This window comes from Brachycentrus maculatus, unplaced genomic scaffold (assembly GCF_059751285.1).
Source record: "Brachycentrus maculatus isolate JH-2025_06_01 unplaced genomic scaffold, ASM5975128v1 h1tg000067l, whole genome shotgun sequence".
NCBI classification, from domain to species: domain Eukaryota; kingdom Metazoa; phylum Arthropoda; class Insecta; order Trichoptera; family Brachycentridae; genus Brachycentrus; species Brachycentrus maculatus.
The window spans coordinates 1,417,837-1,443,664 of NW_028280821.1; the positions used below are offsets into that span (position 1 = coordinate 1,417,837).

General features: G+C 30.5%; 1 protein-coding gene across 1 annotated transcript in view; it reads right to left on the minus strand.

The window, feature by feature from the left end:
- Nucleotides 1-25,828, minus strand: part of LOC148311341 (putative G protein-coupled receptor CG31760) — a 269,803-nt gene that overhangs the window by 96,446 nt on the left and 147,529 nt on the right. Inside the window, exon 6 of the mRNA XM_088256792.1 lies at nucleotides 7,690-7,868. Coding sequence (XP_088112918.1) covers nucleotides 7,690-7,868 — 179 coding nt within the window. The remainder of the gene's footprint in view (nucleotides 1-7,689; nucleotides 7,869-25,828) is intronic.

Sequence of the window (25,828 nt, forward strand, 5' to 3'; positions counted from 1 at the left end):
TATATATATATATATATATACGTGTGTGTGTCTGTGTGTTTGTGCATGTTTATATGGACCAAAAATGCTCAAACCTCGAATAAGCCCGGTTATTTTAGAATGTAAAACACATTTAAGTAAATTTATGTTTTACACTCTAAAATAATTATTGTTAAAAAATAGTTGATAAAAAACGTTTTATCATTTATTGATTTGCTATTGACTTTGTGCAATAACATTAAGATTTAAATATAAAAAAGAGAACATTTGTTTACCTCTATATTATTGTATGTTTTAAATGTAATATATATACATTAAATATCACTTTTTTGAGTTTACTAATGTAAACGGTTTCGAGAAGTATTAGTGTTCTCATCAACAGTTAAAAATATAAAACTATCAAATAAATGTTTTTATGTATTCTTTGAGGATAAATCGTTACGCACAAAAAAAGAAATAAATTAATTTATTTATGATCTCATAAAAGCACCCTTAAAAACGTTATATTTTTTTATATTAAAAAACCATTGTATAAAAAATGTCTAGAAAATACGTTTAAAAAAACGATGTTTCAAACAGTAAACACTTAGTATCGGAAAAAGTAATGGTTAAGTACTAATAAAAATGTACATTTAAGATGAATGTAATATGAATATGATAATGTAAAAGATGTCAAACAGTTCGCTATTTGCATATTTAAATAAAATATTCATATTTTATTTGCGTTCAAGAGTTTTCTTTATAGAGGTGAATTATACGGTCTCAGTAAACCGCCTTTATTTTATTTTTTTGAAAGACATCCTTTCAATTGCATTATTTATTTAAAAAAACTGAATATGTTTTTATTTCTAAAAAGAATAAAGAGGTAACGTGTGAATATAATGGAATAAATATTTGACCGGCCTTTTTTACTATATTTTAGCATAATATTCGTCATCTTCTCCAATATAGTATGTGGAATATTTGTGCACATTTTTTTCCAGAATTACCATAAAAATTGTTTAATATATTTAAATCACCAATTCACTTCTCCTCAGTACGAGATAACAGGCCAAGGGAACTCGTCTATTTGCATTTATTTAGCCTCAGTATTACAGATAGCATCATTTTGATGAAATAAAATGTCATCTACGTCTGTTTTGAACACCACTGTCACTCTAAAAATATAACGTCTCTACAAATTTATCATCACATCGGTAGTGATTTTTCACAAATTTCAGAGCATTGTTTTGCTGTGAAAATAGTATATGATTAAACCTTCAAGTTTTCTCTCCAATTTTCTGTTTTTTCTTAATTTTAATCACAATGAAGTGCTCAAAGGTAAAAAAGTATTTTATGAAAATTACGTCGTATAAATTATCCAAAATGATAAAAATTATTCTTTGATGACAACTGTGAATTATCATCTATCGATGTTTGACAATATACTAATTATTAAAATCTCAAATCAATTAAAAAATTAATGCCCTTTCTTAGGCGTTTCTTAAAAATAAAATACAAAATGTGTAAATATTATGTCGTAATAACGTGGCTTTCCATATTAAACCTCCAGATTCAGAACGCCTACATCTATATTCAATTTAAATCACAATGTGGGGAGTTTCGCGCATCACATATTAGGGAAATTGATTTCTATTATCGTAGGAAACACATTAACCGAACCCATACGGAAAACTGAAAAAGTATCCATAAACCGAGCAGTTCGCGCCATGTTATGGGTGTATTATCCCCCAAACTTGGCTGAATTGTTAGTTTAAACACAGGAAATGGTTCAAGTTTGGGACAAATCCAATTTCATATAATTTACATATCTCTCCAGCATCTACTCGAGGAAGGGCTGTTAGTTTAGCGAGAAATGGCGGCTCTACATCTCATGAGTTTCACTAAATATATGTAAGAGTTAAAGCGAGGTGCAATGTTTTACTTTGTCTCTAGACGTATAATACAAGCGTGTCACATTAGTCAGCGGAGTACAAAATTCTAGTACCGGATGTATTACTTGATACCTAAGTTATTCGAGGTTGATTTCAAAATAGCAAACGGAAATGTGCTCTACGTAACACGAGAAGAGACCATAGAAATATTATTTCATAATTTAACGTTATGTTATTATTCACGTCCGCAAAATATAAATGAATCACATTAGCGTAAAAAAAAACTGTCGTAAAAAATATGCCAGTCTTGCGTGAAAACACGAGCCCTTTTAAAATATTATTCCGCCGAGCCTGAAAATATTACCTTGTGTTTCTGAAGAAAACTGACTCGAATGTAATAACTCGTAGCGATGTTTATTGAAAACAAAATGAAGAAACATGTTTACGACGTCTGTGTTTTAGGTACCTGTGAGAAATTGGTTACGGTCATTTAAAGTTATTTATAAGTACCTACTTAACCTACCAAGTTTCCGAAGGAATTGTCTATATTGAACAATAATATTGTGTAAACACATACAAACGCTAACTTAGTAGTTAGTACATCGGCAAATATTGTCAGAAAACAATTACAATCTACTAATTCAACAAAACTTCATACTAACTTTAGAAATTTCAAGGTTTAATGTAGCGTTGTAAATGAACCAAACAAATAGGAAACGAAACGGTACTTATCTTGTAAATGTATTATTAGGTCGTCGACCAATTATAACCTTAGCTTTTCATTGATCAATAACTTAAAACAAAGTTGAAATAAAGGTAATGAAATATTTATTGAAATAAAAGTAAAATATATAGTAACTATTGAGAAATTTATTATAAGCTTTTCATATATGTAAAATGATTCGGATGAAATCTCACAAATAATGGTTTTCGATATAATGACTAAAATTATAGTCTTCAAACGTAGATGGCAACATTGAAGTTTGTATCGAATGTGTGAAGTATTATTGTCACATAATATAACTTTAGAAATTTGAGTAGTATGGCGTCAATCATGGGCAGAATTGTAAATGTTACACAACGTATCGCTTAAACCAATCAATTATAGGTTTAAGCCTTTAAAATACCCAGACTTCTATATTTATCTATTTATTTGATGAAAAAAAAAATTTACTGAACTTGTCGTCTAGGGGCAAGCCTAACTGTCTGTGTTTGAAAATATAAATTAATTTATGGGCGATTGGGGATCGATTCTTAGATCTTAGACTCGTTCACGATATTCCCATAGAGGCCAAATGATGAATTTTGTTTCAATTTAATTTCTGTTCCTCGATAAAATTAAGAAAATAAAAATAAATAAGAGGCTTTTCACACGGGTCAAGAATCCTAATCTCGGATGATGCCAGGTAAGCGGATAAGTACTAATCTAGGATTATTATTCTCAGAACCTACTCTAAACGGGAGCGACCCAAGGTTTATATCTAGGAGATTTATATCTTATTTCATACGGATTGATAACTTATATCTTACGGCCATAAATCGCATTTAAACTGTCGCTAAAAGCAATCGGATGTCTTTCGCTTGTGCGGGAATGGAATTCTCGGGTTATTTGGAAGGATTTTTTTTCCAAAGGAATATATGAAAACGTCGTATAAAAAAGGATTCTAGTGGATATTTCTATTGGCTGTATTTATTGAGATTTTTAAGGCTGCCATTTTGGAAGCTACGTGATTGATGGACGTAGTGAACAAGCTAGAAAACTTTTTTTTAAACTGAAAATTAATTATGGTATTAGGTTATCAGTAAACCTGCTTACTTATGCCCAGAAACAGATGTTACCTTTTTTATAACTAACTTACTAACCGACACGCCGCTTTTCTGCAGCAGTTGGGTAGGCAGAGAGAATAGAACGCCACACGACTCTGTCTTTGCAAACATTTTTTGCCTCTTCCTGATTCATGCATACCCGTTGATTATATCGACTTTTTTAGAGTTTTCCTCGGTCTTCCTTTACTTCTTTTTCCAACTACATTTGCCTCGTAAATTTTGCCGTTCTTTCCTCACTCATTCATTCCACATAATCAAACGCAGCACACTTTTCTTAATTTTATCGAAAATGCTTATCTCAGCTTTGCATTCTTTCCTTATTTCATCATTCGAACATCTATCATACACCGTTTTGCCGCATATTTTAACAAATGTAAATTTAAAACAGAAAGATGAATCCAAATATAAATTTTACTTTTTTATAGATGTACTTTACATTAAATGATATGCAATCTAAAGCAAATTTATTTGTTTCTATTATTTACATTTTTTTAAACCTATTTTTGCATTAACTTTTTGAACCTTAATTAAATAAAAGGGATATCAAGATTCGGTATCTAAAATTTGTTACTTTGTCTCACAAGTCAATTAATTTCGATCCTTATAGCGAATCCAGCGCCATTCTAAGATAAATCTATATTTTAAAGAATCTTCAATTTTAAATTATAAAAAGTTCTAAAATAAAAAAATCTAAACCATAAATAGCCATGTGATACTCAGTCAAGTTGTCTAGTTTATTTTTAATATTGATTTTCTATATTGACTGTTGAAAATCGAAACATTATTCGGGACTCATTTTGCCAACTTTCAATGGCATAGGACCGTAGCTGAATCTATTATTTACGTAGATTTCCTATTGTGCCTTCTATAAGGACATTTTACTACCTATCGTTACATGTTTGGCAAATATTCTGATTTATGAATAATATTAGATGCCTTCAGACGAATTTGAATAACAAACTAACGAATTGAATAAAAATAGAAATATAAGTATGTTCATACCTTAGTTTATGTGATTTATATTTTTTTCTGTTTTTATCTCCATGTATTCTTGAAAATTCCAAATTTATTTATCGGAAAATTCATATAGCACCGTGTTCGTGAGAATTCACCTCATTGATGCTTTACAGTTTACATTAATTTTAGTATTTAAAAACGATATATGGTAACGAAACAATAATTAAATGATTTTTAGCTCACTCCTTTTAACAAGGTCTTATATCAAAATACTTGATTTTTCAGGAGATCGTTTTTAAAGTTTAAAAATACAATTAAATAAATAAATAATCAATATCAAGCCACTTATTGAACTTTTTACTGTGCAACAGATATTTTTAGGTAAAACCTGAATGTTCTTTCTCCATTTGAAAAATATTTAGTATATTTAAAAAAATCATAAAACAATACCTTTTCTTCAAAATGCAAACACAACACTTCTGCCCTGCAGCGGGTAAATATTAAGTTGGTAAAAATATGCCGCTTTTGCTGGGATAAAGTACGGGCATTAAACCGGGCCGTTTTCACTTTTTTTCGATTTCTTCATAGGCACAACGCTCAAAAAGTATTTTCTGGGAAGTCCGAAAACATGCACAATTGAAAGTTGTCGTTTTTTTATATATGACGTTGTTGAAAGGAGTAAGCGATATACAAAATGCACACACAGACACACACGTGTTTAAGGGTAAAATTAAAGAGTATACGGTACAAAAATAGTTTAAATATTCGGTAAAGAGCTTTTAGATTTGTAGAGATAAATTAAAAGGCACGATGACGTTTTATTATTAAGTACACAGTTCTGTAACATACTATTGATAATTCGATGATTAAGTTAATTTTCTTTAAAACCGGGGGATACAATGTGAAAGGATCTTTATTTAAAAAAAACAGCAGCAGTGTACAAATTGTATTCTCTAGTTGCCATACTAAAATGTCGCTAAGTTCGATATCGAAGAGCCGGGAATAAACTGTATGGGAAACAATAATCCTCTGAATCGAGGGAATTCTCTGGAAAGGTCGCTCGCGTTGCTTCGTTAAGTAAGCCGAATGTTTGTTCGCAACAAAAACTTGTTTCATTTTTATCGTGATTAGTTGTTTTTGTTAAAGAAAATTCTCAGAAAATGCCCATACAAAAAGATAAAATAGCCATTATTGCGTCATCCATATCAAATAACGATACATTTTTCCAACAAATTAAAAATAGTCACCCTTTGTTCCAATCTTTTCATTACAAAATATTTCACTACATGGTATAAAAGTCATATCTTGATTGTGAATTAAGAAGATATTGTATTTAAAAAAAAAACTAAATATTTGAATGGCTTCGACCTGCCATAGGCTGGTTTAGTAAAATACAGAGTATTAATAGGGCTAACGACGTGTAATAGACTGGGTTTATTGATTTTAAAATTAATTTTTTAATTCGCGTGAATCGATTGTATTAAGACGGAAATAGTAAAAAATAATGGGTTGAAATGAATAATTTCAAATAATAAAAAAATCCGATAATTCTAAATATAAAGCTTTTGATTATCAAACGTAATAAAGTGACTTAAAAAAATAAGTAGTGAAAAAATCGTAAAATTTTTAGAAACCCTACCGTCAGATTGAATCATTCCGACATTTATGTCAGTAACACTTGTGGAAAAAGGATTTAAAATTACTATACGACCGATATTATCCCGATTCGAGGGTGGAGGAAGAAACGATGGATCAACACATTATAATATTTTTTCAATAGACATGTCGCTTCTCTCGCTTCCATGCACATTGTTACCAATATGTAACTTTTTGAAAGTCAGCCTTCGGTTGAATAAAATTGTGTATGTAAATATGAATCACCCTTAAGTTTTATGCTGATAATTTACAGGTATTTCCACAAACATGCGTTTGAACTGAAAGAATAACGAGTAATCGATATAAACTTTTACTAAGCAACTGATTTTAGGCGAATTTGATTTAGTATCAAAACTTTTATACTCACAAAAATTTTTGCATTTTTTATTAAAATTTTATTTTAAATTTTTTTAAATGACAAGTTGTTAATGCTGTTTAAATGTATAAAAACACGTGTCAAAATAGATTTTAAGAAAAACTGGTGTTAATCAAGTAAAAATGAAATTTAAAAAATATCTTACCAAAAAGAGCCTAATTAAAAAATAAAAATATATATTTGGAGACAATTGCAATAAATGATAAAATTGGTCGTTTGGAAAAATTAGTCAACCCTTAGTTTGCCACTTAAAAAATATTATTTCAAATATTTACTTTTATTTGTTTTATCCTCAAAGTGGATGCTTTAATTAGATAACCTGCCAAATCAAAACTCAAAATTCCAAATGAAATAAGTTCAATTTATAACTGTATATGAACAAATGAAATAAAAATAGTAATAAGGGGATTGAAAACAAATCTTAGTTTGCTAAATTTTACAAAGTTAGGAAATTTTAGAAAATGGAGTGTTGATTATAGTTTAAAAAAAAATATTCGGCCTTTGTGGCCAGTATCTATCCATTTTTTTATTTTAATTTGACAAAGTATATACCACTATTTATTTTTATTGTTTAAAGCAATTAACCGCAAAGCCTCTATTAGAGGCTTGTCTGTAGGTAGGATAGTAAGGATAAGGAAGGCAAATGTGAAAAATACATCACACACACCCAGACCAATTGAGAAAAAATCTTTCTTGAATTTATTTTGCCCTTGGCTAGAATCGAACCCGCGACGCCAGTTTTGAAGTCGAGCGTCTACCCAACCATGCCGCCTGTCAAAATCAATTATGACACGAATGCAATGAATTTGGTATCATTTTTAACCACCGTATTTGATCAAACACGGTGTTTAGAAATGATACAGAGTGCATTGATATAAGTGTTAAGTAGGTTTTAAGAAAAAATGATATTTACCAAGTAAAATTTAAATAAATATAAAAATGTAGATTATGATAATACCACTGAATTGGCTCACGTTAAATTGTAAAAAAATTGGAAAAGCTCTGTGTAATTATACGTACCTCCAAGTTTTGAGCATGAGCGCGCCGTACGTGAGGCAGAAGCCGATCTCCCTCAGCCACACACGAGCCGTGCACGTGTAGACCGTAGGCCGCGGGTACATGACGATGTTGGTGCAGTAGATGAATAAAGCTCCTAATGCAATCACGCGCAGAAGTACCGGACTAGCCGCGCGCACCACCTGCGAATAATAAACCAAAATATGTTATACTAAAACAAATTGTACAAAAAAAGGAGATCCCGACCTGCCTGAAAAAGTGTACAAATCCTGCATACTGCCAGTGAACACATATGCACTAGAGACTCTGACAAAGAGAAATGCAGAGAAACTCAAGTGCACACAGCGATCCATGGAAAGATCCATGCTTGGTTTAAGCCAGATGGATAAAAAATAAAGATATCAGGAACAGAACCAAAATAGAAGATATAATAGATCGCGTGGCAAGACTAAAATGGCAATGGGCAGGACATATTGCAAGACAGGACCCCATAAGATGGACTCCATTTTTTTTAAAGATGGAGACCTTGGGAGAACAAAAGAGGCGTCGGAAGACACCAAAAGAGATGGTCCGACGACTTAGTCGCTATGGGGGGTAGAAACTGGCTGCATGTAGCAACCGGCCGAAAGAAATAGAAAGATACCGAAGAAACCTTTATCCAGTGGACGACAAGGGGTTCATGAAGAAGAAGAAGATTTTTATAATACATTTTATTGTGACTTGTTTCTTTAAAAGCGTAACTGGCACTACACAATGGAGTTCTGGTTCCAACTATATGGAAGTGAAATATGGTGTTAGCAAAAGAAGGATGGTAGACTGGATGCAATCTAAATTAGTTCTCTCAGATAAATGTACGGTAAAACGTTGTATGATAGTTGTGAAAATGGTGATATAAAGAAAAAATGCAAGAATGACGCTGAGAAGTAATGTAAAAGTGGTTAAAAACTATGCAGGTGTTGTTTTATTATCCATAAAGTTAATGCCGAATTGAGTAATGAAAATATATTTTACTTTTTATAAAATGAAGTTTCACCAATAAATGCCAAATACCATTTTAGAAACTTTATAAAATGAAACAACTTTGTTTTAACCACTTATTTATTATTAGTACACTTTAACCTACCAATAGGTATAAGTTTATAAAATGTGCCACAAAGTATCTGCGAAAAACATTCAAGAAACCATTTTAGAACATTAAAATTCTGGTATTATGTAATAATTATGTTTCTTAAGTCTTAAAAAGCCCCGTAAATGCCTTCCATATTCTTCTTCATCTTTGATGAGATGTTAAAAAGTAATATGAAAATAACTCCTATAATTGGAGATAATCCAGATTTTGTTAACAAGTATTTGGACACACTCAAAATGTTGTAAATAAATTATCTGGTCAAATTATAAGCTTAATAATAAAAATGAAAATGGTATTTTCTGGCGTTTCTCATGTGTGTGATTATAATCCAGGATTCGGACCTCACATACTAATATAAGAGTTTCTGCTTAATAAAGCTTCTTTACATCTCACCAATAGATGTCTCTAGTGAAGTTCTAGTGATTCAAGAACAAGGTTTCTAAATTGGTTCATATATATAGAGCTTAAGTGTGTGTTAAAGTAGTGTGGTTGTCAATAATGGGTAGAATTGGTGAATGTTACACGTGTGTAAAGTGATCACTCAAACCAGCCTATGACGGTCGTTAGCCTCGTAAATGCCCAGACTTCCATATTCTTCTTCATCTTTGACGAGATGTCAAAAAATAATATAAAACAAATATTGTTAAATTGGGCAAAGACTATTTTCGTACTTTTGAAGTTCTGGTATTATATATGGCAATAATTGTGTTTCAGAAGTCACAAGAAGGTCTGCCGTTGTAATATTATTAAATTAATCAAGCCATTGCGCTCCAAAGTACTGTTATAAAAGGGAATATGTTTCGGAATTTCGTAAGTAGAAAGCGCTAAGTGTGCAGTTATGCAGTAAATTCGAGCAATAATGGTAAAAACAGTGTTTTAAATTACCATTTAAAGAGCGTCTCGTAAGAGTTTGCGTCCTTTTCACGATACACCGTAAAGTTGCTCTGGCCACTCGGCGTCGGCGTCGGCGTCCCGAATGTACGGAGCGGGGCAGAATGCACTTTACACGGTGCGATACATAATTCAATAGGTGTTAGAACTCCGCTGGTTTATTGGATGCTTGGACGTGTTCATCTTACCCCTTTTGTTACCGACACCTGAATACTCCAAGGAACGTCAAAAACGTGGGGTGTAAAGAAATTGAATGCAATAAACGACAAATAACCGAATCATAGCCTATCTATTTATTTGAAAGCCATTTTAAAATAAATGTAGGCAGCAGCGAATAAAATTTTATTGACATCTCAATATGGATTTTAATTTTTTATTCAATTAATTTGATTTATTTGCAACTTGATCAAATTATAAGCTTAAATAATAAAAATGAAAACGATATTTTCTGGCGTTTTTCATGTGTGTGATTATTATCCAGGATTTGGACCTCACATACGAATAAAAGAGTTTCTGCTCAATAAAAAGCTTCTTTTCATCTCACCAATAGATGTCTCTAGTGAAATTCTAGTGATTCAAGAATAATGTTTCCAAATTTGTTAATATATATAGATCTTCCAAGAATTTGAGTAATGTGGTTGTCAATAATGGGTAGAATTGGTGTGTTATTATATAATTACACGTGTGTAAAGTGATAACTTAAACCAGCCTATGATGGTCGTTAGCCCCGTAAATGCCCAGACTTCCATATTCTTCTTCATCTTTGATGAGATGTCAAATAATAATTGATTTATTTGAACTAACAACAGTAATACATATGTAATAAAACATAAAAAAATAAACATATAATAAAGCCAATTAAATACAATAAGATAAATACAAAAGATCTAGTTGGTAAATGAACGTGAATTCATGAGAGGGTGAATGCGTATGTGTGAAGTGTGTAAGAGCGCGTGTGTATGTGTGTGTGCGTGTGTGTGAGATGTTGATATTAGTGGTGATATACATATGATATCGAGAAAAAGAAAGAAAGAAAGATTAGATGATGAAGAATATGAATGTCTTGGTATTTACAGAGCTTACGACCTGCCTAATTTAAGTAATCACTTCATACACGTATAACATTTACCGTTCTACCCACTACTAAAATTTCAGAAGCTTCTTCTTCTAAACCTTATCCGCACCCGATGGTACATAGGGCACTGCATCGTATTAACGCAGTGTTACCTTGATCATTAACATATGAAGGAAAGGTGATCAGCCCTCCGCTTCGGTTACCCGGTCCAGTCCTGGGTAATATTGAATAAATATTAGAGTGAAAAATCACTTATATTTAGTTCACTCAAATTTCAGAAGATCATGTATCCTTAAATTAACACGTTCATTCACATTTGCGTTCTTGGCACTATCTATGGTTGAGTTAAGTGACCTTTTTATTTAGCGGATAACTTTATGGTGCTTTTAATGTATTTCCCAGTATGTAAATTAATCCGGGAAGAATCTTACAAACATTTTATAAAGGTCTCTTCTAAATAAAAAAGCTTACTGAGCTTTCAACCATGGGACGTGTTAATTAAAGGATATATACAAGTTCCAAAAACTAAGTGGCATGGTTATCAAGAAAGAAAAGAGTCTGAAAGAATTTAAAAATAAATGTTTTGTTTACTGTGATTAAGTAAATATTAGTTTCTATTTGTTGGAATATAAGCTAATTAAAGAAATAATAAAAAAATAATATTATAAGCATCTCAGAAAGAAACTCGAAAGTTTATCCCTTTGTTGAAGCGATAATAATTATTATGGCAAAGACAGCTCATTACTTTGCAAAAAAGTCTAATGAAGTTAAATCAATAAACCCATCGAAACGCCAGGTCGTAAGCCTTGGAATGCTCGACTTCTTTTTTTTTGTAAAAACGATTGATGTTTTAATTGAGTCAACTGTGATGCATGTTATATTATTCGTAGGATGAATAATCCAGTGTCTGAATGAATAATGAAAATAAATATGAGTTTATTTTATTGGTTTACAAAAATGTATACAGCGGGTATCAAATCAAAAATGAATTTTCGACGATCAAGACAACATGACCTAAATTTTCTCAAAAAGTAAATGTACGAACATTTGGCACGGGCCCAGCGATAATATTATTTATGTTCCTTTATATTAGTATTTTATTTCATCAGAATTGTGTTATCTTTGATTATTATTATTTGTACCGTAGAATGTCTGTATCTGTACATATTACAGTTCATATTATGATCAAAAGTGTCTGTAGCGATAAGGGATTCATATTTTATATACCTTCCTTTTCCTTGGATTCCCCTTGCCCACATATAGGGTGGCGAAAAAATTATCACCCTATCCGAAGATGTTATAATTTTTGCAAATGGCGTCGTACGTTAATCAAATTTGATATTTGTGATCTAGACAGCTGCAGTTTACAAACAGATTGATAAAACAAACACAAATGTGTATCAACACTGGCAATGGCATGGTGATAATTTTTTACACTTAACAAAAAAAAAGTGAAAGTCGAAATAATGATTTACATTACTCATTTTTCAATTTATTTTATTTTGAAAAAAAGGAATTTAAAAACAAAATTTTGAATAATGCAGCTATCTAATTTACAATACTAAAATATGATTGACGTCCGAAGCTATTTGCAAAACTTGTAACATCTTCTGATGGGGTGATTATTTTTGCGCCACCCTGTACGTACATAGACCCGCTTTCTTTATATTGATGTGGGGTTTCCACGCCCTTACGATATTGTAATCTGCTTTATCTTTTATGATTTTTATTTCGGAAATGTTTTTTCTCTCTCTCCGAGAAATCCATCATATTATATAATCATTATGAGCGTGGAACAAATAAAAAACATAGAATACTCGCTTTCTGCAATCGAATTTTCTTATCTGCGAGGGAATCACATTCGTTTGTTTTGAGAAAATGAAAATGTTCTCGTTTAGAATTGGTTTTACGCAAAGTCAGAAATAGGCTCAATCTTGTTTTGCAAACTCGAGAATCTCGTGTTATAAGGTTTTTGATATCACTCGGGCACGTATGAAATATTAAACATATTTGCAAAATATTCAGAGAGAATTTTAAATTGAATTGAAATACGACGAAAGCGCTTCAAAAAGATCGTGAGTCATTATAATACAATAAAAAATAATTATTAGGAAAAATAAATACAATAATAATAAATTTTCATCATTTTTAATGAAAAATCTTGTAGTTTCTGTATGACCATTTGATATATTAAATGACAAATATATAATTATGAAGTTAATTTTTTGGTTAAAGAATATGTGAAAATTCAAGGAATTCCAAAACTGGATTGGCCCGGAAATAGTCCTGACCTGAACCCTATCGATAACTTGTGGCATAAAATGGCAATCGAATGAAATAAAATGAAGCCTTCGTTAAAGGAAAACATTAAAAACATCATCGGAAAAGAGTGATTTCAAAATTTTTCCTACAAACATACAAAATTTGGTTAAATCCATGCCAAAACGTATTGCAGCAGTTATAAAAAATGAAAGAACAATATAGTAGGTACTGATTTTCTTGGTTTTTGATAGTTGTTAGTGTTATGTACCTATGCAATTTTATTTAAAATAAATATGTGGTTTTAAAAATTATATTAGGATTTTTTATTATTGTGCGAAAAAATAGAAAATCTACAAAAAAACTATAAAATTAACAACATTAAAAAAAATTGGTTACTAAATTGGCACTTTTTTGGAATATCATCTTTAAAAATGTTTCTTTATAATTTGGACTGAAAAGCTATCAAGATACCACAACGACAAAATATGTTATGTAAAAAAACTGATAATTTCTGACTGGAATGATTTGACTGCTCTCTACTGCATGTGCTTTTTCACTTCTTTTTTTTATTTAACTAGACGACAATACATGGCTGGGTACAGCTAGTTACTAATATTTTTTGTCAAGTAATATTTTCCATATTAAAAAGTAATGCTGCAAAGTGGCGGAAAGAGTCGCTCTGAAAATCTCTTTTGACTATAATAAAAACCAAAGCGGAGGTAATGAAAAAGTGTCATTCTCAATTCCAGTTGCTTTAGGCCAAAACCTCCATTTAAAGACGTTACATTTTAAACGTCGCTAAGGGTTTTACTCTGTTTTATGGAAATATTTCTTCGCCAATAGCAATTCTGAAGGAAGTAAAATGAATAAGTAAGAATGGGATCGTTTAAAGTGATATACTATGCAAATAAAATTAGCGTTAGTACGAATTTACGTCGGTAAACAGAATGGAAAAATCTCCCTTATATTAACAAGTATTTCAACCCTTTGCAAAACGTAAATCAATTTTCAACGCGCCTTAAATCAACACAATTTTGTTTATTATCGTTTTATTAAAAGCAAATATTTATTTTTCATATGTATACATTAAAAATATTTTTTCCCGTAGACATAATCTTAAATTAGAAAAAATCCTGTTAAAAGTTTGATTCTATCTATACAAGTTCAAAAGATCTTATTGATTCATAACCTTGTTATCATTTCATAAAATAAATTATCGTATTACTTTGTAATTTACCAGCGCCTAGGATCCATGTTCTAATTAACCAAAAAATAAAAGCAATCTCATTCGTTGAGCGAAAGGTTTGTTGAAAAATATTAAATTATATTTTTTGTGTTATTTCAATATTATGATAACAATATGCATAAGGACTGGAATAGTAAAATCAAAATAAAATTTATAGGAGGTATTTTTAAGGAGATCCACAAATTTATGTAAAATAACTGTTTTTTATCCATGAATTTTTAAATTTACATCTTATGCTGATCGTGTTAAAAAATCAGACATTTTCTTACATATATATTCGGTAGTCACATTTTTGGTACATCTACGCACTTTTACCCGATAAATACCACTACCTATCAAGTAAAACAAAAAGTACAATATTTAACAAGTAAAAGCAAGTTAAAAAACAATATTCTTAGATCAGATACAATAAATATCGAACAAATAAATCGGTTGTTTAGGAAAGAGTAAATTTATTTCTAAATAAATTTACTCTCAATAAATTTAATAAATTGTCACCATAAACCCTTTTTTTATATATTTTAACTTTACCGAAGTATCAATTAATGAAACATTCTTATTTGTCAAAAATTGAAATGTATTAAAATTACAAAGATGGAATTTGATGTTTCTAACAGAATAAATTCTCAAAAGAGATCAAAGAAGCCAAATAGCTATAGACGCATTCTGAAGGACACTAATAGGATTTAAAGACAGTAAAATTCTTAACAATACTTCGGGCTTTATCAAAGGAAGACTTTTAGTACCGAGGGAATTTAGCATTCAGTTCAGATCAGTGAATACTTTCAAATTAACTTATTCCACACTTTGGAAGGATTTTTATTTTATTTTTATAAATCAACACTAAAATGAAAATGTGAGTTCTTTAAATTAAACATAAATAATTGTACAATATCAGTTTTTGAGTATTTTTAGGAACTACAAACTGAATATTATTTTGCTTGTATGTATTAGAGTAAAGGTAGCCAAAACGTAACCCGCGGGCCGCATGCGGCCCCCAACGCTTCTGCTTGCTCGCGGTAATGTATTAAGAATATATTTTTATATATTATTTTCAGAAATAAAAAGACTTTGTTTATTGATCCACTCACGTTTTTATTGAAACCAACTAGTTTCAGCAATAACCTGTTGTTCTCTTCAGGGTTTATTTTATGACTAAATTAAACCCTTCTAAATGACTCAGTATTATCTATGAGCCAAGTCATGCATGTTGTTATAAAAACAGTGAACAATATTCGTTCGCACGCCCTTCAGCATCGCCAATGTAAGGCAATCTCAAAAAATCTCGAAAACCAGTTAAGGTGAGCAACTTCAAGTATTGAAAAAGATTTAGAAAAATTAAGTAACAAAAAGAAATCTTGCACTGAGTGTCCAATGAAAAATTGGTTTTATTGAAAATGAAATTATCATTTTTGTTTGATTTATGTGTCGTAATTAATAATTTTGATTGTTAAAATTTTTCAAAATGTTTATTACCATACAAATACATTATTTTGTGTTTTTTTTCTCACAATTACCCTGATTGTACTTTCTGATTACCTCTGCATTCAAATTATTTATAATACAAAAAAATCAATAATTACACAATTCGGAATCATATTTTTTTTTCCAATGTCTGTATTTTTTTTCTAGTGGCCCTTGGGAAATTTTTAGGTCATCGATGCGGCCCGGTGTGCAATTTGGGTTGGCCACGCTTGTATTAGAGTTTATCTATATACTATAGATCACCCACTTCCCCCTTAAAATTTTGTATTATTGTTTTGTCCTTTTGTTTAAATTTTTTAATTCCATTTATCTTTTTCATTCAATTTTTTTTTATGTTCACTGCATCAAAACGACAACTTATATTGTTATACGTATAAAAACAATAAGAGAAAAGTTCGATTAATTAATCCAAAGGGATTAAGTCGTGAGTGCGTCAAATAAATAGAAAATTAAATTAATTATAAATTTTTATAGATAAAAATAAACGTTTTAGAAATATATTATACGCCTTACCCATAAACATTTATTTAACACAGCGGCAGAAACGTGATTTCATTTAAAAAAAATAGTTTTAGAAATAATGTTTCCCATATACTTCATAGGTAAACAAGTAAACAAAGCCGAAAAAGTTGAATAAACAGATAAGCCTAAGTAAAGTGCGACCATAATTTATCTTTCAAGGGATTGTTGGACGGGACAATTAGGACGAATGGCAGACTTTCCCTCAATCGACAAACTTTCGTCCCAACACTCTTTACATTCCTACATTTATCACGAGAGGGTTTGTTTCGGGAAAATCTACATTGTTTTAATGAAACGTTTCGAAATGAAATGTTTAATATTTAAACCAAATTAAAACAAAGGCGATTAGGAGAAATCATACATATTAATTAGGTATTAGACTATCGCGCTAAACCAGAGAGTGTAACCGACGTTTTAATGTGTTTGCGGGTATTTACGAATCCAGATTCTGCTAGGGTGTTTTGTGGTTTCTAGTTTTTGTGACAGATCGGTTAAGAAATTTTACCTAAATCTGCTGCATTTATAGAGAAAAATATGATGAGAAATTCCTCATATTCCTTTATATGCCAATATTACACTACCGTATATTTTTGAGCATCAAATTATTGAATTTCATTTTTCCAATGCATTTAAGAGGAATTTCCTGTAATTTTTTTAAATATTTAATTTATTTAAATTGTACCTACTGTAATATTCGACGAATTGTCATTAAAAATTACAAGTTTACAACCTTTCATATCGTTTTCTTTTTAGGTTTCCAATAATGATAACTGCATTATTAAGTTTTCTCGACAAGGATGGTACAGAAATGTACAACCGTATAGTTTATACAGTATAAATCCCGTAGACTTTTTTAATTTGGCTTTTTTTAAATACAAACATCAACAATTATTTATTATTGATTCTGTTAGACACCTTCCGAAAGAGTTTCACCTATATCCAATAGGAGAAACAAAATATGTACTTTACTTTGATTTCATTTTCTTTAAAAAAAGTTTATTTCGATACTTGAAATAAAAAGGAATAGTTATTTGTGTGTAAAATGTCTCATCCAATTCCAGTTGAATTGTAAATTTTTACTGTCCACTTATAAACATACGTGCGTGTAAATCTATATAAAATCGTTCTTATGGTAAACGTAATTCTAAAAAAATTCAGTTACGATACATATTCGGGAGAGCAAATAACTTAGCGTAAGAAAGAGGAATAGATATTCGAATGTAAATCTCTCTTCCACGTCCGGTTGGATTGACAATTATTATTCTCCATTTGTGTGCGTAGCTTTAACTCTGAAATGATCATTTTTATTTCATGTAATTGAGGATCGAGATAACGAAGAAGAAACCTGCTGTCGTGCTTTAAGTACAATAGATAAGGGAAAAATAAGTGGAATTAACCCTTAGTAGCCCTTAGGCTCTGGAAACCAGGTTTCCCAATGGAATTGTTTTTGCCCTTGAGGAGACATCCGTTTCTGTACAATATGACAAAATGACAGGCACAAGTGTGACATTGTCTTATTTGTAATGTCAAGAGGTTGAAAAAAACCGAATGAAAACCATTAAAACTACAAACCTAGTTTATGTACGGTAGTAAAATGATGCGGAACGCTTCAAAACACGTGTCATGGTAGATTTTATGAAATAGTTTTACTAATCAAGTAAAATTTAAATTAAAAAAATATATTTGCTGAACCTAGGTTTGTAGTTTTCATTTTATGAAATTGCTGGTTAAAAAATAAATTATAATAAAGTTAAAAAATGTTCCTGAATGATAAAATGAGTATTTTTATGTTGATTTGTATTAAACTGGTTATAAACAATACTAACTGATTTAAAAGAACGATAAGGGTACTTAACATAGGAATCATCGAGTAGTAAATTGGAGGTAGGTTTGAGGGTGTTTAAAGCAGAATTTTTTGTCAGAATCGAACATTTATTTATAATGCCAAATAATAAAATAGCTATAATGTGGTTAGTCCTGTACTTCTTGTACCACTCTAGGGTGAAATATGATAAATATGAGAGTGAAAATTATTAGAGTGTATTTAGTTTGACCCTCTTGGAAATTGGAACTTTTAAGTATAGTATAGAAGTGGATATTCGAAAGTGAATGTATTCATATAAAATACTTATTAATCTCAAAAATCAAAAAAGACCTTTACTGGAGAGTTCTTATTTTGCAAACTAATACCCTTATGTATTTGAAACATACTAGTACATATTCAAATGATTTATTAAAAAAGTTAAGCTTCAAATCTCAAAGTGTTTACATAAAAAGAAGAAATATTATGGTGGTTATTTTTTAAGCAGGTATTTAGAGGGATTTTCATTTAAATTAGAGAACAGTCAACATGGAAATAAACTGTAGAGTGCGAAATTTTTCGCACTTTTCCGCCCCGTTCTGGTTTGGCGCTTTTAAAGTAAAGTTTTCCAAGTGAGGATTGTTTGGAACACGCTTTCTACTCCAGAGGAGGGATGAAAGCTCTCAGGAGCTTTGGCGATTAACAGCGGCGGCGGTTAGAGCCACTTATTCTTCAAATGTATGCAAATCTTCGCGACAAATTCTGCGGTGCGCAAAGGTGAACCTAATGAATTTCAAGGTGAAGCATTATGGGAGGGAAAATAACAACTTTCTGTTTTTAACGATGATTCCTCTAAAAAAGTAATTTGATTATTTTGTTTCAGTAAAAATTATGAAATGATTTTTAGGCGCAGTGAAAAATGTAAGTTAACAAATATTCAGGCTTCATGTCTAGACCTATTATAAATAGAAACAGGATTGACTTCTGTGTCGCGAGTTCGATTTTCGCCATACACTAGACTACTCGTCGGGCAAATGTCAATGACCTAATCTACAAACTGTAAAGCAGTTCATCGATGGGATAATTTATCAATGAATTAATTTTTCAACTCACACCCTACGTGAAAAAATTAGTCATTCATCCGATGTACAATTCAATGCACGAACAAATAACAAATTTATTTTGAAGCAAAGTTTTCAGACTCCATAAGTTTTCTTGTGTAAAATTGAGTTTAAGGAACTGTAATTATAAATGCGAATCCAATCAATATGAGCTCAAGGTAAATGTCAAAACAACACATTTTCTACCTGATTAAATGTGTAAATATAACAATTAGCCGAACAACTCTGCTAATGAAGTTATTTATTGTATCAGGGGGTAAGAATCCCTTCAGACTAATTAGAAAATATAAATTTTTGAAATTTCGTTGATTCAATAAATAAATTCTTCCGAAAATCTGAGCTCTCGAGTTTGTAAGAGTCTCGTAGAATTCCATGAAAACGATATATAAATTTCATGAAGGCGATTAATAATTCAATAATCTTCTAGGGGCAGACATTATATAAAGCGAAATTGGATTTCTTTGCCGAAACCCTTGTTTATACGAATCACTAGGAAAATGGCGTCACTTTCCAATTTATACTCATGTATAAACCCTAATTTATTCTTAATTTCATAATAATTGAAAATGAAATTAAAAAATATGAATTACATTTTTTGAATAAGGTTTCATTTTTAAATTATAATTTTAATTGCTTAAACCTTTTATCATTTTTTTACACGTGTTTCGATGCATTTTGCATAATTTTCAAAAAAAGTTCGTGTAAATGTAAGTCTAATTTTAGATTGTCCTTGGGACTTTACAGAATGAAGAGGTGGTAGACATTGTTTATTATTATTATTATTTTGATTATTTTAGAATTATGAACAGTATAGACTTGCCTTCACAAACGGTGTTTTTAAAATGATGCGGAATCCATCGAAACACGTGTCACAATATAATATAAGAAAAAGTGGTATTTACCAAGTGGAATTCGAATTAAAAATGGATATGCATTAATTACCACAAAGTGGCTGCCGAATCAATTAAGGAAATGAATAAGAGTAAGCTCTTTTTTCTAATCGCGATGCCAGCATCTGGAACTAAAAGTATATAAATTGTAGCGAGAAGAAGTTGGCAAATAAAACAAAAGTTCAATGGAATCCAATTGCTTTGGTTTCTTAGAAATACTTTCCAATAAGAATGAGCGGAATTGTTGACTAAGAATTTTACATTTTAACAGGTAAACGAAAAGGATTGTAATCCAGAAAAGCAACCGGGAACCAGTTCAAACCAATTCTCTTTAAATCTTAATGGAAAACCTTTGTTTTATAAGAATAAATGTATCGAGAAAAATACTATAATACTAGTTTGACATCAGTTTTTGGGATTAATTTCATGAAAAAGTACTCTTCATATAGTATAAAGTCGTTTCAATACGTCTCCGCTATACTCGCCGTCACTAGATAGAGAGAATATAAAGAAAACCACGCTACTCTGTTTTTGCATTCATTCTTCGCCTCTTCTAAATTGATGAACCTTCTCGGAGAAATATATTTTTATTTATTATTATATTCCACCACAAAAATGTCCCAAGAAGTAAACTTGCCAAATGTACGATACTTAAACATTGTGATTGAGGCCAAATACTTGTCATCAAATATGGGGTTTCTTTTAAATTTGTGAAAAAGTATTTGGACACACAAAAAATGTTATGAATAAAATAACTGGTAAAATTATAGGACAGCTGCAGTGAAAATTAAAATTCATATTTTCAGATACCTCCCAGTATATAAAATAATCCGGAATTCGAATCTTGCATTCGTGTAAATAAAAGAGTCTCGGTTAAACAAAAGCTTTTTAAATCCAAACTTGGGTGGCTGTTGTGAACTCAATGATGCGTCACGAGATTGATGATATATGGATGAGTTTCAAAAAATCGAGTAGTGTGGTTGTTAATCATGGGTAGAATGGTGAATGTTACACATGTATAAAGTGATCGTTTAACCAGCCTTTGACAGGTTATAAACTCTGTATATACCCAGACTCTTCATCTGTGTTGAAATGTCAAATGTTTGATAATTAGTTTGGTGAAGAAAAAAAAAGTGTTATTTCAAAGGAATTGTTAATGCATAATAGTGATTATATTTTTTTTGTATATTTTGACGTATTTGATGGAATGTGTAACCGTTGAAAAATTAAAAAAAAAATACGGACTGTTTTGGAATATTTAATATACAACTACTGACTATAAATTCAGTGAATTATGTGACTTTACCCGTCAAATAAAAGTGTCGATACCGAAATTAAATTTCCTTGAGAACTGAACAAGAATTATGAAGGTTTAGTTCGTAAAAAAACATTCCAACCAGTCGGTGGAATGTTAAAAGGTCAGTGGAATATACGAATATATACATAAATACCATGTATGAAGAAAGAGTTGTAAAGGAGAACGTTCACAAGATTAACACAGCAATAAATTGCGTTTAACATCTACTCGTATTTAACACCCTCGTGTTCTTCTTAGTAAATGGTTTAAAAGTTACAATATTTAGAGTTCAAGTTGTTGTACGCTTAGCCTAGATCTCAACCAATAAGCAGTTGTTATCAAAACTCTTTTTTATTGAAATATAAACAGGGACTAAGAATTAATTAAGAATCGAAATCTAGGTAATTACAAGACTAAAATGAAGATTTTAATACCTTGATAAAGTGAGACTTAAATTTGCGTGTGAGACTTGTAAGAACAAAACTTTTGAAATATGACTTGAACGAGTAAGTTTGAAAAATAATTTGTACAATGGTGAATGCAAGACACTGTGTAAAGTACTTACACCAGCTATAACAGATCGCAAGCCCTCTAAATGCTTAGAATTCTATATAGACTCCCAATTCAGAAAAATTTCGTCACTCTTTGTCAATAAAAATCTTGGTTTAAAACTACTGACTATACAACATAGTAAAAAATGTTATTTAATACTTTTAATTTTACATTTTAATTTTGACCCTTCTTTTTTTAAACCTACAGGATTTTTATTTAGATGGGAATTGCATTTATTATTTACCTTGCTTATTATGTACAAGGTATGAAATCTACAGGATAGACATGTCAATAATGAAGAAGAAGAATATGGAAGTATGGGTATTTACAGCGTTTACGACCTGACATAGGCTGATTTAAGCGATCACTTGATACAGTTTAACATTCAACTTTGTACCCGCGATTGACAACCACATTACTCAAATTTAAAATGTTTTTATCCATCTTTTGAGACCTTTTTTCGCATTCGAGTTCTCAGCACCATCTCTGGTGGAGTTGATTTTTTATTTAGTAGAGACCTTTATGAAACGTTTGTTAGAAGATGTGATGAAGGGTAAAATGTTTGATTGTTTTTTTTTGAACGGCATTATTTACTGCTGCTGCATAGGCAGATATGATTTCAGATCCTTTCATACAAAATATTTAGTCTGAATAAAATTTATTTTTCTCTAGATTCGTGTAAGATTCGATTTATTTCAAAAGTTTTGCCGTACAAAAAAACAGAATATTCTTTGATTGAAATCTAGGTTTACGAAAAATATTTGATTGACGATATTTAAAGAAATTTGGTTTGGACCATAAAGTTTAAAGGCGGCAGGATGAATATAAATTCCGACACGTAGAGTTCGCGCGCGAGATTTCTATAGAGTTACAAGTTTTTCCTTTTATGAACGAAGTTCAAGGGAAATTCAAGGGGAATTCGAGAAATTCTAGGAAGAAAAATAAGATAATGACTCTGGAAATGAATTCATTAATATATTTTATCGAATTAAATTAAGTATTCAACACCATTCTGCAAATAAGGATTTTGGTTTCTTATTATTTAAAAAAAAAAAAATTCGTTCTTGAAACACGTTATTGCAGGAATAACCCAGATCAGGAGAGTCAAATTAGAGATTTTGAACATTTAAAGTTATTTAACACAGTTATTTAACTCTAAGCGTCAGAAAATAACACAAAATTGTCATTTATTAATTCTGCAGTCACTTTGTAGCAATATCTATCCATTATTTATTTAAGATTTACTAGGTAAATACCATCAATTCTTTTAATCTATGGTGCTACGCGTTTCAATGCATTCCGCATAATTTTCAAAGACAGTAAACGTTGGTTGGAAATGATGCTGAGTACATCAAATCACGTGTCGCAATAGATTTTAAGATAAAGTGGTATTTATTATGTCAAGTAAAACAGAACTTAATTAAACTAAAATGGAAAAATGCAATTTACTTTATAAAATTTAAATTTTACTTTTTAAAATATATAAATTTGTAAACTATGAGTATTCCAATGTTTTAGGATTAATACATGTTAAACCCTGATGATGATAAGGCTGTTGTTGAAACCGGTTGGAGAAACAGTGTACCAATAAAAAAGTGGTTAAAAACGAAGTAGTTTATTTTATTAAGTTTATAAAATGTGCCACAAAGTATCTGCGAAAAACATTCAAGAAAAAAATGCAATTTATACTAAAGTACGGAATAATTACGGAAAAAATGATCACTAAAGTCAGCCAAATGCCAGGTTACAAGCCCTGGGATATTCAGACTCCATTTTCTTTCATATAAACGAAAAATGTTTCATCTCAAATTGAGACACATATAATAAATTCAGATAATTTTATAGTGTATTTAACTATTATTTTCTGTACAACTTTACTAAAAATAGTGAAAATCATTTTAACATGACATTGTCTTATGTTTTATAGTCTGCTTTTTACAAAACTGTTTTGTATTATAAAGAAGACCCTGCAATAGTGTTCGAACATCGGTTCAAGATATAACATAATTGAAAAAATATATAATTATCAAATCAAACTATGTTTGCAAATGCAAATATCAGCATTCTGGCAACATTGCTTAATCTAAAGTAATCTTAAACAATTTTAGCATAATACACCGCTTTGTATGCAATACAATGGGTATAATCTTAAGAACATCGCTTTACGCTATTCAGTTCACGTATATAGGGTACTGTTCTTGTAAAATATGGTGGGCTCAGGACAACTCTTGTCTTCGAATTCAATATCTGAAAAACTTTTAATGTGTTTTGGTTTAATGCCCCTCTCTCATTTCCCTGGAGTGTGGACGTGATTTTTCAACTGCTTAGGGGATGAATTTGTTTTATTTGTTCGATTTACACAAAAAATTGTTGATATAAAGAAAAGTTCAATAACTGAAACCTGATTTATTCGTATTTTTTTAAGGGCGTCCAAATTTTGGAAATAATTCGGGAAGAATCTTGTTCACATTTATTTCATTAAGGTTTTTTTATATCAACTATTAGAAAATTACACTATATAAATAATTAAAAATTAATTTCGTTAGTAATATTGTATATTTTAAAATCACCTGTTGATGGAAGAAGTGTCATTCAATAACAAGTAGTCTTAATGAAAATTAAAAACGAGTAATAGTTTTAACGAAGTTAATTCCAAAAAGAGGTATAATAGATGTTCGAATGGTGAAATGAAGAAATAATGTAAGGGTTGTTCATTACTGAAAAAATCTATAATTCGGAGAAGCGGATCAAACGAGTGATTAAAAAATGTTAAAAAAAATGAGGGGAATATTGTTGTAAATAGGAGCAGAAGAAAACCTAGGAAATATTGGCATGATCGAGTATGTCAAATGTTTGAAAGCGGTCAGATAAGAAGTCAACATAATTGGCGAGTATGTACGAGGAGCTGCATAGATGTAGGAGAGGCGAAGAGTTATAGCATAGACAGATTGGTGTGGCGTTCTATTTTCTCTGCCTACTCCTCTAGTGAAGTAGCGTGATGGTTTGTAAGTTAGTTATTTACATTTTATTCTAAAAGGATATCGTTATGTTGTAAGGAAAGAGAAATGAGTGACAAAATAAAGTTGTGGAGTTGATTATTAAATTTATTGAAAATGATATTTGACAGAAGCCGTGTTTCTGTAAAGTTATTTTGTTTGGAGTGCCGGCCCTCTAGATGTTCGGTTACTCTCGGAAGTGTCACAGTCAGCGTCCACAGATGTCACCGCAACAATAATTTACAATATACAGGGCAGACTTCAGTTTTCGCAATGAGAGTTTGTATAAAAATAAATTTGATGATGAAGCATACCTCTATTGGTCACTTTAATTATTACGCAATAAATAATTGAAGACAAGTTTAAAAAAGCTAATCATAAATGAAAAATGTAGGTGGGTAGATCTGAAATAGATTGCATCATACGACGGCCATGTCGTATTTGATTGGATATCATGGATAATTTTCTTTTATTCCCAACATTTTGGGTTTCTTCTTTTCAGAGTTATTTTATTAATTCAACATTTTTCAGTGAACCTTTGTAACACAACCTTTGTAACACAACCTGGATTCGAGTATTGCATACAAATAAAAGGCTTCTGCTTTTAAGTGTTTATGTAAAATCTATTTAAAATTCTATTTATTTTAAAGCTTTCGTAATCCAATCATAGATCGCTGCTGTGAATTAATAATGGAACGTCATGAGATTGATCATATATCGCTCAATTCTTTCAAGAACGTCATAAATAAAAAATCGTCAATTTTCAGTTGTGTGTGTTTTCAAAATGCCCAAAAATGTACACACTGATATATATCTCATTAAAAGAGGCATATTTTTAACTCAATATTTACCTACTTTAGGGCAAAAAATGTTGT